General features: G+C 38.9%; 1 protein-coding gene and 1 long non-coding RNA gene across 4 annotated transcripts in view; one reads left to right on the top strand and one right to left on the bottom strand.

Moving 5' to 3' along the window:
- Nucleotides 1-7525, top strand: part of MMS22L (MMS22 like, DNA repair protein) — an 88634-nt gene extending 81109 nt beyond the window's left edge. For all 3 annotated transcript variants that reach the window (XM_068184112.1, XM_068184109.1, XM_068184111.1), the window contains 4 exons: nucleotides 564-730; nucleotides 2132-2228; nucleotides 3372-3539; nucleotides 5762-7525. In XM_068184112.1, coding sequence (XP_068040213.1) covers nucleotides 564-730; nucleotides 2132-2228; nucleotides 3372-3539; nucleotides 5762-5846 — 517 coding nt within the window. In that variant the 3' untranslated portion in view covers nucleotides 5847-7525. The remainder of the gene's footprint in view (nucleotides 1-563; nucleotides 731-2131; nucleotides 2229-3371; nucleotides 3540-5761) is intronic.
- On the bottom strand, nucleotides 4390-12275 carry LOC137470583 (uncharacterized). The gene is made up of 2 exons (XR_010997145.1): nucleotides 12182-12275; nucleotides 4390-5377 (listed from the first exon to the last, which is right to left on the bottom strand). It is a non-coding gene; the product is annotated as an uncharacterized lncRNA (long non-coding RNA).
- Nucleotides 12276-14130: the final 1855 nt, after the last annotated feature.

The raw sequence follows: 14130 nt of genomic DNA, 5'->3' as shown, positions 1-14130 counted from the left end.
CCAGATTTTATATTGGAGATGTTTGTGTTAATTCTGACAGAACAAAATCAGTCATTGGCTGTCCTGTTACAACATACTGTTGACAAAAATAAAATAACAGTACCAGTGCAATAGCAGAGCTGTTACCACAAGTATGATTGTGAGTTTGCAAAAGCACATAAAGCTAAATAATGTAATTAAAATAACAGCTGTATTATGCATGTTGGTTTAGGATTTTAGAATCTTGATTCCTTCATGAATTCAATTATATTAGGAAGCTACCTTTGTATTGAGCTTTTAATAGTCGCACTTGGGTTTTTAACTGTAATTATGATGGCTCGTATTTCTCACTCCTCTCTGAACAGAAGAATCAGAAGATATCACTGTCTTCTGACAAACTGGGAGTCATTGCTACGACTAAGATAAATAGAAGCCATTATTTAAGCCTAGATAAAGATAAAAATCTATGTAATAGGCCTCCTGCTGAAATATCACAGTTATTTTAAGTTATTTCCATGCATTGCATTGCATGGAAAAAAAACCCCAAATCATAGGCTTTGTTCCGGCTTGCTTTGTCTTCCCAGGGAAAACTACCTGCAGTTCAAAGGGCATGCTCCACCTCCTCGCTTGGCCTCTGTTCTTGCTTTCATTCTTGAAGTACTTCAGAGAACCCAGAGCACTGAACTGTGTGACATAGACTTGGTTCTCCCAGCCATATTGAAGTGCTTGGTACTGGTTAATGAGCTACAAGGTGAGCTGTTTGTTTGCTTTAAGTACATTTCTCCATGCCTGCAAGATTTCTGCCCTGCTGAGCATCTTTCATACCAGTATTTAAGACTCTCAGATGAGGTGAATAAAACAATCTGGCCAGCTAAACTGGATGAGGCTTTTTTTTCATTAACTGTTCTGGGACTTCTGCCTCTCAGGCAGAGAAGTCCTGCCTCATTTAACTCTCTAATAAACTAATCAACTTCTCAGGAATCTGAAGGCATTTCCTTTTTCCCCATCCTTCCCATATAATCTCCTCCATTAGCAGTTGTGGCACTTTTCTTCCACATAAAGTTTTGAGACCAAATAAGACTAGTGTATGTTCTCCCCATAGAGGCATTATAAATGGATTAAAAGTAGCATGTTGCTCTCTGAAGGTATCTTTGAGTCTTCTTTCTTCTTTTAGCATGCTTTGTTTTGTAGCAAGAACACCTTTATTTTTAGGTACTTAAAGAATGCAGCACTCTTTTTACCCCACCATTCTATAACGAATGTACCTGAGTTCAGAATTTCAATTTCTTACTGCTAGAGAGGCATTAAGCAAAATTTGGATTCACCTCTGATGTCTCCTGTGAATTTTCTCTGATAAAGTACTGTTTGATTCTGCTCTATAGTAGTTTCAGGGACAAGATGTGCTTAGGAAATTGGCTCAGTCATGACCAATTTTCTTCCCCCTTTTGCCATCACAGCCATATCAGCTAAAAGCCAAGTAGCCACCTTACAATGTGCCGGGTAATGAGCTGGAAGTCCTGTGCTGCTGTAGCCACCAGCTCCCTGCCTGCCTGGAGAGGGCTGTGCCACACCCTTCTAGAAAAGTCCTTACAGCCCTGTTCCACTTTTATAAAGGAAGAGCTGTATCTTGCAACTTGGGTATTTATTTGGAAATAATTCTTGAGAAAATAGTGGGGAAGGTTATTGGGTTTTTTGGGTTTTCTCCCTTAAAAAAAGAATTAAGGTGCATTTCACAACAATTTCCACCACTGAAAGTATGGAGTAGATCTACATAGCTTTGAGCAGAATATAATGCTGTGATGGCCTTTCTTTTGAATCAAATGCTTAAAGAATATAAACAGAACTTACATTTAAATAAAACCTCTGTTTCCTCTAAATGTATATCTCTTGGCTTTAACTTTAAAAAACCATAGTGTATTTAAAAATCTGTTTAAAGGATAATGGTGGTGAAAATAAGACTTTTCTATAAACGCATGACTCATTCTGTTCTTTATAGCCAATCTAACTAAGTGCTCTCACAATCATTTCACTTGCATCAAAAAAAGATAAAACCTTTTTTTTTCTCATTTAAAAATTTTTGTCTTTATGAAAGACATTCTCCAGATGGTCAGTTCAAGAGCTCTGTGTGAATATTGTGATTTTTCTTTTGCAGTTAAAAAAATATCCACAGACATTGTACAGTACTTGGTAGAAGGCTGCCAAGCAGGGTCAGGAGGAGAACATGCCACCCAGCTGACTTCTGTATTTAGGTAACCAGAAAATATGCCAACTGGCAGCAAAGCTGCTGCAAGCCAATTGACAGCAAACATGTTTTTTTAAAATAACTAATTATCCTAACATGCTGCATTGTTGCTTGTTTATGGTATTTTAGTAATGGTACTTTTGGCACTGGATTTGAACACAGCTTTGCCAAAAAGCCAGAGCAGAAAAATAGAAGTGAGAGGCATAGCTGCTTCCTCATGGATGAGGTACTGTTTTGCATATTAGCAGGGAGGTGTGTTGCTCCTGCAATGGAAAAAACACCTTGGGAATGCTGATGGTGCTGTGAAAGATGTGTGTGCCTAATTTGAAGTGCAGCTAATATTCATATAATAAGCTTAGGGGTTTTTATTTGATTTTGTGACACTAATAGATTATTATAATGTAAATTATCCTTATTTCATAGCTCTGCAAAATGAATCCTGTATCTTGCATGGATACAGTTGACGAGCTGCATGACCTGGCACTCAAAGACATTCTGCAAACCTTAAGCACTGCTGCTGTACTGGGCTAGGTCTAGGTGAAAGCCTTGAGAGAGACTCGCTGAAAAAAGAATGGGTATTTGTGGGAATGCCAGTCTGTATGTGCTACATCACTTTCATGGGATGTGTCAGCCCTAGGATGCTAATTTTGATTTGAATGTAATCTGTGAGCCATAAAGTCCTCAGATCCTCAGGATGGCAAATGGATGTGCTTCCATCTAATGGTCTGCCCTACTTAAGATCCAGGGGAGCTTTATATGAAATTCCAACATTGTTTCTGCAAATTTGAATCTTAAACTCTTGTTTTGTTAGTCGTTTTATTACAATTATTTATTAAATAAGAAATATATGGATTAGTTTTGCATTCAGAATCACTACGAAGTAAAGTGCTCTGGAACAAGGTAATCCTGGTGAAACAGCCACAGAATCTTCAAAATTACTTGAAAATAAATGTGTGGAATTTATAGCATTGGGTTTCAAAACCATGGGTTTGTTTAGAGAAAGTATTCCAGGCAGAGTATTCCAGTGTAACAATATGAAAATTGCTATGCAGCCAGATTTGTTTGTTCTGATTAGACTCTTCAGCTGTTGTCAGCATGCTCTCTGCATCTAGTTTTGACCCTGCATTAAATGCCCCTGTATCCCCCTCAGGCAGTTTATCCAGGACTACACTGCTGTCTATGATCACCGGGTTTTCAGCATACTGGAAACAGTGGCAGTCTTGGATCAGACTTTAGTTACCAGCCTGATTCCCACAATCACACAGTCTCTGAAGGATTCCGAGCACAAACAAGGCCTTGGAAGAAATGCTGCACAGAGGTTTGATTTTCATTTAATACTGTTTTTGACAATGAACAGTAGAGGTTTATTCTGTGTTTTCAGCCAGAAATCTCCCTTAACTCAAGCTTTTCATGATTTTACGCTATCTGTATTTGCTAAATATTTTCAGAGATGTTTTGATACTAGGGTCCACAGAGTACAATTTATGTGAAGCCAGGTTGTTTCTACAATGTAGGTTGCAAAACAGAATTAAGAATTCCTTACATAACAAATTTTCCTGTTAGTTCCCATTTTAGAGGATTTTATGGGTCATATGTGAAATTATAGTATAATCAGGTATGGTCTGAGTGCTTGGAAAACAAATACCCCCCAACTTAATATCAAGAGCTCTCTCATAATCTAAACTTAGAAGAGTTGTGGGTGTCCAGGAAAAGCTGGCTTCAATAGGCACAGCAGGCTCACACTTCTTCCATTATCCCCCCAAGAACTCAAACCAGAAATATTTGACATGTGAATCCATTTCATCTTAGGAGAAATGGCACAGGAGGAGAGCAGCTCTGCAGGGATGGTGGTGTCTGGGTGCAGATGCAGCACTGACCTGTCAGCATCTATGCAAGTAATGTTACAAACTCCAGGAAGCTCTCTGCCTTGTGTGCAGCTTCTCCTGTTAGTGCTGCTCGCTGGAAGGCTGCCCATGACTCTCCTGTGATCTGGGCAAGGAACTGGCCCCAGTGTTTACACTGCTACACGTCCTGGGACTACTCCCAAGGGGAGGATCCACTCATGCCTCACACTGGGGAAGTTTTGAGCTGTGTGTTGGCAGGGCCTGGGCTATAAAAAGTCCAAAAGACAGAGTTGTGCAATAATAACTCTTGAGACACTGATGGGCACTCACAGGGTATTCATCTTCCATTTAATGAAAAATGTATTTAATTCATTTGTAATTGTATTACTGACTTTTTATACCAACACTGTTCACTATCAACAACTGCATTGGCTTTTATTTAAGAGAATTTGCCCAGGATCAGCCTGATGTACCGTTATATGCAGGATTTCCACTTGACCTGCATTTCATCCTTTGATAATGTGTTTCATAGCTAAAATTTTTGCTTTTCTTTTGTTAAATACTGTTAATATGGTAACGTTCATCCCATTATATACAAAATGCTGAAAGCATGCAGGTTGTTTGAGCTTCCTGAAATACATGCTTGGAGATTACTGAAGAGCTACATTTCCTTTATCCTCATCACTTAAACCATATATATTAGCTGATCTGTTGTCAATGTTTTTTATTAGTAATTTGTATTTAGAATGTGCTCCATTACCCAGCAGGCTGAGGTGATCCATGAGCATTTTATTGTAAGAACACTAATTTTCTCTCTTCAAGAACACCTGATTTTCTCTCTTATGCCCCAGACTCCAAATAACATGATAATAAAATATTCAATGCAATTACTGCAGACATTAAAGTGCAAATCCATATCTATAAAATAAGTAAGGTTCAGAAGTTGCATTAAATGCAACTTCTAGTGGTGATGTCCAGTGTTGTAATTGCAAGGAACTAGTATGAAAACTGCAGTTTTGTTTGCTCAAGGTAATACTTCATGACAAAAATAGATAATTAGAAAAGAACTAAATGTCAGAGGCAGTGCTTTAACAATAATTACATTGTCTGGGTTGGAGAGTATTAGAATGAACTTAAGGTGAAAAAGCTCATCAACACATATGCACTCTTCTGGAAAATCCACTTGAGTGACAGTTCCTTTCTGAATTCCAGATTTATTTTAAAACAGTCATTGTCCTTGGTTGAGAATGGTGGACTGAATCTGGTTGAGGGCTTGGGCTGCACCCAAGTGCAAGGGGCTCACATCACTGTGCTGTGGTGAGAGTCACAGGGATTACTTAGGCAGAAATGAGAGAGCAAGCATCATCAAGTCTGAACGCTAATATCATCTAGGCCTTGGAAACTCCACGTTTTTAAATGAGGAACTTATATTTCACAGCAGTTTACTAAACGAGTAGGCTTCTAAGCAGCTTCACTACACTTCTACCTGTAAACAGTGCAGTCCCTATTCTTCCTCTGATCTAGCCATGCTAAAGATTCACAGCAAAAAAGCAGTTGAATAGGTGGGGGGAAATTAAAATGGTTTAATATCTCAATATCTAAACAATGTGTTTAGGAATTACACACTTTAACTCCTAGGATGTGTGAGATTATTAAAGTAACATGTTATATGTTTTGGTTTTTTTCCTCCCAACAGAGAAGCCTATAAGAGACTCTTATCTCACCTTGCAGAGGCTGGACAAAATGAGATACAAAAACTGGAAAATGAGACAGATCAGTAATGTGCTGGTGATTAATCCTTTCGTCTTGGACGTTATGACATTGTTGGTACCTAAAACTACAGACTATGACACACTAGACAAGTTCTTTATCTTTACAATGGAAATACATGTATCAATTTTTGTGGTTGTTTTTTCCCCAATTTATGTATTAATTAAAAAAAAAAGTTGGTATTTTATTATTGTCATGCATTTGAAGATTGACTCAATATCCTGATGAACAGCAATGGAAAGATTGAAAGCTAATTTATTACAGATTCAAATATCTGTATGAACAGAGCCTATATTGCAACATACAAGAGAGGATTTCATAGACTTTCACAACTTAGTTCACATTGAATGAGACCTGTCCCTCTTAATAGTGTACTTTTGAAAATCTTACTCAGTCTGTTCTTAAGAAAATCATAATTTTGTAATTTCTAATTTATTTTTTTAGTAGAATGGGAAAAACATGTGCTCTCTAGTACTCAACTTGTTGAATGAAGTGCATTCACCAGGGGTTGTGCCAGTGTGATAAAGCTTGTGTTAAGAGAGTATTTTTTAATATGTTTATGTTGCACAGAATGTATATAGCTGTCTTTAACTTCCACCTGTATTAAAACATTTCAGTATTTCCTACTCCATTGTAAAATCTTGTCTGTTTTCTTTATGGGTAATATAAGAAAAGGCAGGTTTAGATTTCCTGTTCCCTTCGTTTTCAATGCTATGTTCTTAAAATTGATCTATATTTTCCAGGGGTCCCAATGGTTTTTTAATTGGTCATGACATTATTAGTTATCCACTTATACTAGGTGTGAAAGGTGTGAGGGAAAAAGAAGAGAGGACAGACTTCCAACTAAAATATTCATCATTTGATAATAGGATAGTAATTATTACTGTTTGCTGGGAACGTTGGATTTTTCAAATATTTTGCTGTGTTATGGGTCTTTCCAGGATGGATCTAGCTCTGTAAATTTTTCTACATTTTTTTTTCCTGAAGTGCTCAAGAAACTTTCATTAATGGTTGTGGTATCCACACTTTTCACTTCCCTTAATACTTTGAAGCTTTCTGAAAATTTCTGAAACTACTTACTGGACTTCAGAGTGGGTTTGCCAGTAATGGCAACACCAGTGAGCAGGCTCTTACTTTTAAAGTTATTCACATTTTAATTTTACAATGTTAATGGAATGGAAAAATTATTTTTATGCCTAATAGCTCCACAAAAATCCCTAAAATCTTGTTCAGAGCAGCTTCCCTTTCGTTACCGTAATCTTATTAAGTTGAACTAGATAATCTTCTTGCCTAAATCGGCTATCAGTACTTCAGATAATGCAGTAACTAAAAGCCTCTTTAGGCTACTTAATAGTGCAGAACATGGAGGTTCCTTTCATTATGAAAGTAACTTATTGAACCTGCATTGTAGCTTCTTGTGAGCTTATGTACCTGGGAGTTTGTTCATCCCAGGAGGATTCTGCTTCTGAAAAGCTTTTTTAAAAAAAATTAAAAACACCCCTCTCCAAGAGAAATTAATTGAGATGCCCTTGAAATTTGAGTCCTACCACACAGCAGATCCCAGAACAGATGTCTGACTGTAGTATTACTTCCTGAAAGTAAAAGCTGTGATTTTAAAGGATATAACAGATATTACAATGAAGTATTTAATTATGTGCTTAGTAGGTTATTAAAGACATATTTAATACTATCTGTAGTGGTTGGAAGTTTCTGAAAAAGCAACAGGACTTGATGTAAATGCACAGCAGCTTCTGGCACATGAGAAACTAATTTAAACAGTTTGGAAAATACCATTCTTCTTTGTCACAAAGTTAATGCAAACAGAAACAAGGCATTTTGCATCATAGCCATCAACCAGTGCCAAATGGGGGACCTGATGGGTGGTATGGACATTTGCAGATGTGACTGATAGTTCCAATAATATTAGTGAGAGGAAGACTTGGAGAGTGCTAGTTTATGCTGACTTACCAAGCACACACCAAACAGAAGTCCAAAACCAGTCAGGAGGAACAAAGAAAATGTTGGTTTTAACTAAAATATAGAAAAAACCTAAAAGCTAAAAAAATACATATCTTATTAGATGCTGTCTGTATAAAGGCTGCTTGAGGCAATAAACATTATTTAAATTAAATCTTTCTATATTATTTTGTACTGAATAATTTGGTTTAAAAAGGGGTAGATTCAGACTAGATACATGGAAGAATTTTTTTTATTATGAGGATGGTGAAACACTGGGACAGGTTGCTCAGAGAGTTGGTAGACACTCCATCCCTGGAAACATGAAGGTCAGGTAAGATGAGGCTCTAAGCAATGTCACTCATCTGAAGATTGCTACTCATTGCAGGGGTGTTTTATTTATACGATGGCAAGGGTGTCTCCCAGTACGTTTGAAAATACCACTGCTGCATGGATGAACGTTTCCTGCAGTTGTAAATTCTGCAACAGATGGTGAAAAGATCCTGAAAATAATTGTAGCTAGAGTACCTAATTCAGAGAAATTTCACTATTCAAACCCATCTTTATAATGAAAAGTTGGTGGTATTAAGCTGTTTTGAATGTTGTGATGGTTTAACCCCAGCGAGCAGCCGAGCCTCACACAGCTGCTCCCCCACCAGTGTGACTGGGAAGAGAATTGAAAGGGTAAAAGGTAGGAAACTCCTTGGTTGAGACTAAGTTTAATGGGGAATGCAAAAGCCATAAATAGGAATGGCATGCAAATAAAGCAAAGCAAGGAATAAATTCACTGCTTCCCCAGGGCAGGCAGGTGTTCAGCCATCTCCAGGACAGCAGGGCCCCATCACACCTAACAGTGTAGCATGTAATATGGGAAGATGAACACCATCACTCCAAATATCTCTTCCTTCTTCCCCCACTTTATGTACTGAGCATGATGTCACATGGTCTGGAATATCCCTGTGGTCAGCTGGGGTCACCTTTCCTGGCTGTGTCTCTTCCCAGCCTTCCAAGCACCCCCAGCCCCCTCCCCATTGTGGCAGTATGAGAAGCAGAAAAGGCCTTGGCTCTGTGTAAGCCCTGCTCAGCAATAACAAAAACATCTCTATATTATCAACCCTGTGTTCAGCACAGATCCAAAACACAGCCCCATACCTGCCCCTGTGAAGAAAATTAACTCCACTCCAGCCAAAACTAGCAGACATCTTAGTTAATTACTGATAGCTATAGAATGACTGTTTGTCAGTGGAGTTTTAACAAAATTTTTAATTTCAGTATGCTTTTCTATGCCCTGAACCTGGTGCCCTTAGTATGCTTTTTCTTGCCCTAGTCTGTGACCAAAATGTCCTTTCATTTGGAAATGCTAATACTGGTGACGGGATACCTGTCTGAAACCAAGCCATCATAAGCCATGCCAGAATTTTCCATGCTGCTCTGCTTGGCCACAGGACTGTTCTAGGATGTAAGAGGACACTTTTTTGTGATGTGTGTTTATATATATTTAGCACCCATTTTTTTCCTGCAATGTATAGAATTGAGATCCAAATAGACAGTATTTAATCTTTATATTTCCCTTACTCCAGATTTCAGAATACCAATCACCTCTGACCCATTATCATCCTTGTGACATGAAGCATGTGTCCAGCACATGATGAACAATGGCAGGCAGAGGGAAGTCTGGCTTATCTTTCCTTTAGTAACCTTAACAAGATAACATGAAAAAATACCATCCCTTCAGAATTCACATATGACTTCCATTAGTCCCACAAAGCTGTCCCTCTGTTTCACAAGAATTTTACATTTGTTATTGTTATTGAAGAGCAGAACTATGCTAATTTAAATTACTCTTATCTTTCATTTGCAATGGGAAAAAAAAGGTGGGGGGGTACATGTTTTGATAAAAAAAGAGGTTCTGAAATAGGAAAATTCACACATTTTATGCCAGAATAGAGCAGCAGACCCATGGAAGGAAAAAGATCTGTTGTAATTGAACAGAAGAGAAGCTGCCAATAGAATAAACTGATTGGTCATCTAAGTAACTTTGGTAACTGCACTTAAATGCAATATAGTTCCCTCAGGAAAAAAAAAAAAGCTTTTACTGCACTCTGGTTTTCCTTCTTTCAGAAGCTTTTTGAAAATTAGGTATGCAATGGGTATTTCCAGTTTAATCATATTTTAGAATTTTTAACTATTACTTAAAACTCAAATTCAGTGTAATCAGCCCATCTGTTAGCAATGGTTATAAAATAATGTTGAAGATTGAAAATCTGATGCAGTGTCAATATGTCCTAGCATAATTAAGCTTGTTTTATCATGAATGACTAGGATATGGCTTTTATCTACTTGAACAGCTTCAAAGTGGCAAACCTTTTGCAAACTTAATGTACAAAGTGCAAAGGTATATACAGAGCAACAACAATAACAAAAAAAAAAATTAAAAAAAAAAAAAAAAGCAAAAGCTCAGATCCTCTATTTGTATATGTGGTATCTTTAGAGGCCTTTGGAAATGCCAGCAGAGTAACTCCACATTACAACCAAATTCACTGCATTTGTCAGTCCATCAAACAATATCTTGGCTCTACCCTTCTTGCAGAATGACACCAAAACAGGCATTAAAAATGCAAATTGGCTCAATTCATTATTTGGTTTAGAAAGGCCCAGCATGACCTGCATAGACACTGGTGGAGAGTTAGCACAGCATTTACTTACAGGAATTGAGCATGTTGCTAAAAATACTTGCTCTGTTCTTCAGTACTTGAAGCATTGCAACATTAATGTTTTAAGCATTTTAATTCTGGCATTACTGTGAAACTGCTATATATAATCATCTCTATTGGAAAACCATTCTTTTTGTGGACACTTTATCCCTTTGTAACATGTCCTTGGGGGAGAAAAAAACCCCTCATTTTGCAAAAGTAGAACTGCTTAAGTCCTTTATACACAGTCATATGTGCTAAACTTCCTGCAGTCTTCCTCCCCTACAATCTCTGTCTGCAGATGAAGTGTTTTAACCTTGCCCTCTTAATTTATTCTACATTTTAAATTTCAATAAACAGATGCCGCCTCTTTTTGAGCCTGTTTCCACATTGTTCCACATTCTGCCTGGGTTGTTTCTGCATGTGTGAATATTCCATTATCTGTTTCTCCATGATTCTGCAACTGATGTACTAAATGTCTGTACAGGTTTGGGGGAGGGTAACAGGGGAAGGCAGAATTTAGATGAAAAAGAGTTACAGCAGTTTCAGTTCTTCTTAGAGTCAGGAATTTGGCTCAAAAGCTGCTAAACTAAGAAAATCCTAAGCCACAACTAGAAGTCAAAGGATTACAAAACCATTACTGTACAGAAGCAGAATTGCTGCACCCTGGCTCATAACATGAGTGTTTCTTTAGTCAGCACTTGGGTGTGAAATGCTCAAGAGATACCAAAGTGGCAGAAGAAGCTGTTGGTGCTGCTGCTGCTTGTGAAAATTGGGCATTTTATGGATTAAAAGCAGAAAGTAGCTGATTCACTTGTGGTTATTTATAGCTAAAAGCTGGTAACACATTTTAGGACTCAAAGGTAAAGTATATATTTATATAATTAATTAAAGCTATATAAAGGATAGAATATTATTCTTTATGGGTGTGGCCTGAAAAAGATCAGACAACAGCTCTTCAATACAGCTCTTCAAGACCTTGTGGCCCAAAAGTCTTAGCTGCAGATATAAATAGCCTTAATGTTCTGTGCCCTGAATTCCTTAGATTTAAGGAATTCAGGGCACAGAACTGCACTCTCTTCCAAATAGGACAGTCAGTGACTGCTGCATTATTCACTGGCAAGAACACCTCTTTCCCTGAAGCAGTAGCGAGTTCTCACTGGTTGCAACTTGTCCCCTTACCTCGCACACTCCCAGCTGGATAAATGACTTGTGCTGGCATCTGCTCTCCCACTGTGATGATCAGACTCTGGCAACAGAACCAGCAAGTATGGAAATAATATTATTGTTCTGGACAGCTTTAAGGTTGTGTGGAAAACCTGAGCTAAACTGTGTCAGAGGTACATACCAAAACCAGTAGGCTGGGTAGGGACAAAGGTTGGGTTCAGAGTTGTACGTCTGCCCAAAATAGTACAAAATTTAGAACATCACAGGTGGATCAGGAGATCACACACAGGATTCTGCAACCGTGGTAGTTTTAGAAGCCAGAGATATTCAATGGAAGGATGGCAGAGCAAGGACAGGGTGATTCAGAAAGTTCAGCTCACTAGGCAGCCTTTGCAGGAATCCTGCACAGGTGCAGGTGGCAGATGAAGCCAGCCTTGCTCTCCCATCCTTGCTCCTTCCAGCTGAGACCCCTCAGCCACAGCAGGGTGCTCTCTGTCTCCTCTTGCATCCACACTCCTCCCTTTTCTTACCTGGCAATAATTAACAGGGTTTTGCTCATCTGGCAAGGGCTATGAGGCATTTTCTGACTTCAGGTGCAGCAAAGCACCCTCCATCTGTCCTGTAGATCCTGCAACAAAAGCAGAAAAACCCAGATAGGAGAGTGTGACTAAGAGGTTGCTGTGAAAGACCTCTGTAATCAGTGGAGCCTGATGATTAAAAGCCAGAGCAGGATCCTGACACTAATAGGAGCATATGTGTTGTCCTGAGGCTCTGTGGCAGAGGTACCCCTAACCAATATAATGCAATTGCACAGCTGTTTAAAACTGCCATTCACAGTGCAGACAATTGGTGACAACTAGAAGAGCAGTAGAAGTGTCTAAAGGGCGGAACAAACATGATAAACAACTTTCTTGCCTTTCAGACCTCAAACCAAGAGGCACATGCTGCTTTGCATAAGGAAGCTGCTCCCTGCCCCCTGCCCCCCTCTGCTTCTCAAACCCAGGCCACTTCTGCCACTTTCTGCTACTGCTCAGCAGTCATCCTGATCCATCCTAATCCCTCCCCCACTCTCCAGAAGCAGCAGTTTAGAAATTATTCCATAGCTATAGCTGTGGTAAGCTATGAGACCTAGGAATAAAAGTGTCCAAACTAAGCTGAGACATAGAAAACACACTTTGCAAAATTGTCCAGAAGTGCCCTGGGCTTTACAAACAGGAAGTGTCAGTTCTGCCCCCGAAACAAAAACAGATCACTCACCTGCTGTGGGACCTCCAGGATGACACTCAAAGCCCCTGCACAGGTTGTTATTATTTTAGCCACCCTCCTCTTGAAAATGAGACGTACTGTTTGTGTCCCTGAAAGCCACACCTAAGTCAAAGTTTGTATACTTGCCTGGCTTGGGCCCTGCAGCCCACACAGGAAAACAATTTCTGTAAATGGACTGTTCAGAGAGCTGTCCCTTGCATGCAGATTTCCAGGAGATCAAACAAATTAAACCAAGAAATTAAAATATGTCTTGATGTACAGCCTATCCAGCTCCCATGCAGCATAGAGAAAAGTCCTGCCTAGATACAGGCGTGCTTGGTGCACAGAGGGAGATGATGTTAGCAACTTGAGCCAGTGTGCCAGGCAAAGACTGTATAGCTGCAGCTCAGCTCCAGGCAAGGAAGGTGAGAAAGCTCAGGGGAAAAAAAAATAAAGGAGAAATAAAAAAAAAAACCAAAAAAACCCCGACCCATAAAACATTCTAACCTGATAAGTATGGAAAAGGAAAGGTGATGTTCCACCAATACACTGCCTAGCAGGAGACATAAATGATAATAAAGTTACCTCCCTGTAATCAGACTCTTAAAAGGTAAAAGATAGTTTTGATTAGAAAGCACTGCTCACTGGATGAAGTCAAACCTGTTCCCATCCAGCAGGCACGGGCTACTGCTGCAGCACATTCCACATGTGGCATTAGCAGGAGCATCAGCAGGAATTTGATAGGTCTGCTCAGGCAGCACAGTGGCAGGGAGCTGATCAGTAGGTAAGGCAGAGAAGTGCAGAATATCCATAAATCAGAAATAAAGATTTAATTACATGCTTGGTTAATATTTACAAACATTGACGTTTTTGTTCAATAAATAAAACACAGAGATAAGAGATAGGGACTGCAGTAGCCAAGCAAAGCTGAAATACACCAGGTTAGAGTATTTGCTGTGAGCTGGCATATGCCTGGAGAGTGGAATGGAGACAGGCTATAAAAAATGAAAGAATAAATAAATAAATATTGACATTGTTCTACACCTGTTTAGCCTCTGGAGACCAGTGATTTGTGGGACCATATGTTGGACAAAATGAGACTGTTCATTGGTAATTGTAAATGTGGTGACCCCTTGCAAACTGGATATTAAAAATATTAAGTAAATGGCACATTTTAATTATACAGTAAAGAGGCTGATCTCCACCATTAAAAAACTGCAGCTGTCAGGAAGAA

This window comes from Anomalospiza imberbis, chromosome 3 (genome assembly GCF_031753505.1).
Source record: "Anomalospiza imberbis isolate Cuckoo-Finch-1a 21T00152 chromosome 3, ASM3175350v1, whole genome shotgun sequence".
NCBI classification, from domain to species: domain Eukaryota; kingdom Metazoa; phylum Chordata; class Aves; order Passeriformes; family Viduidae; genus Anomalospiza; species Anomalospiza imberbis.
Note: the sequence above shows the minus strand (reverse complement) of the source record. Positions and strands in the feature narration are given on the sequence as shown.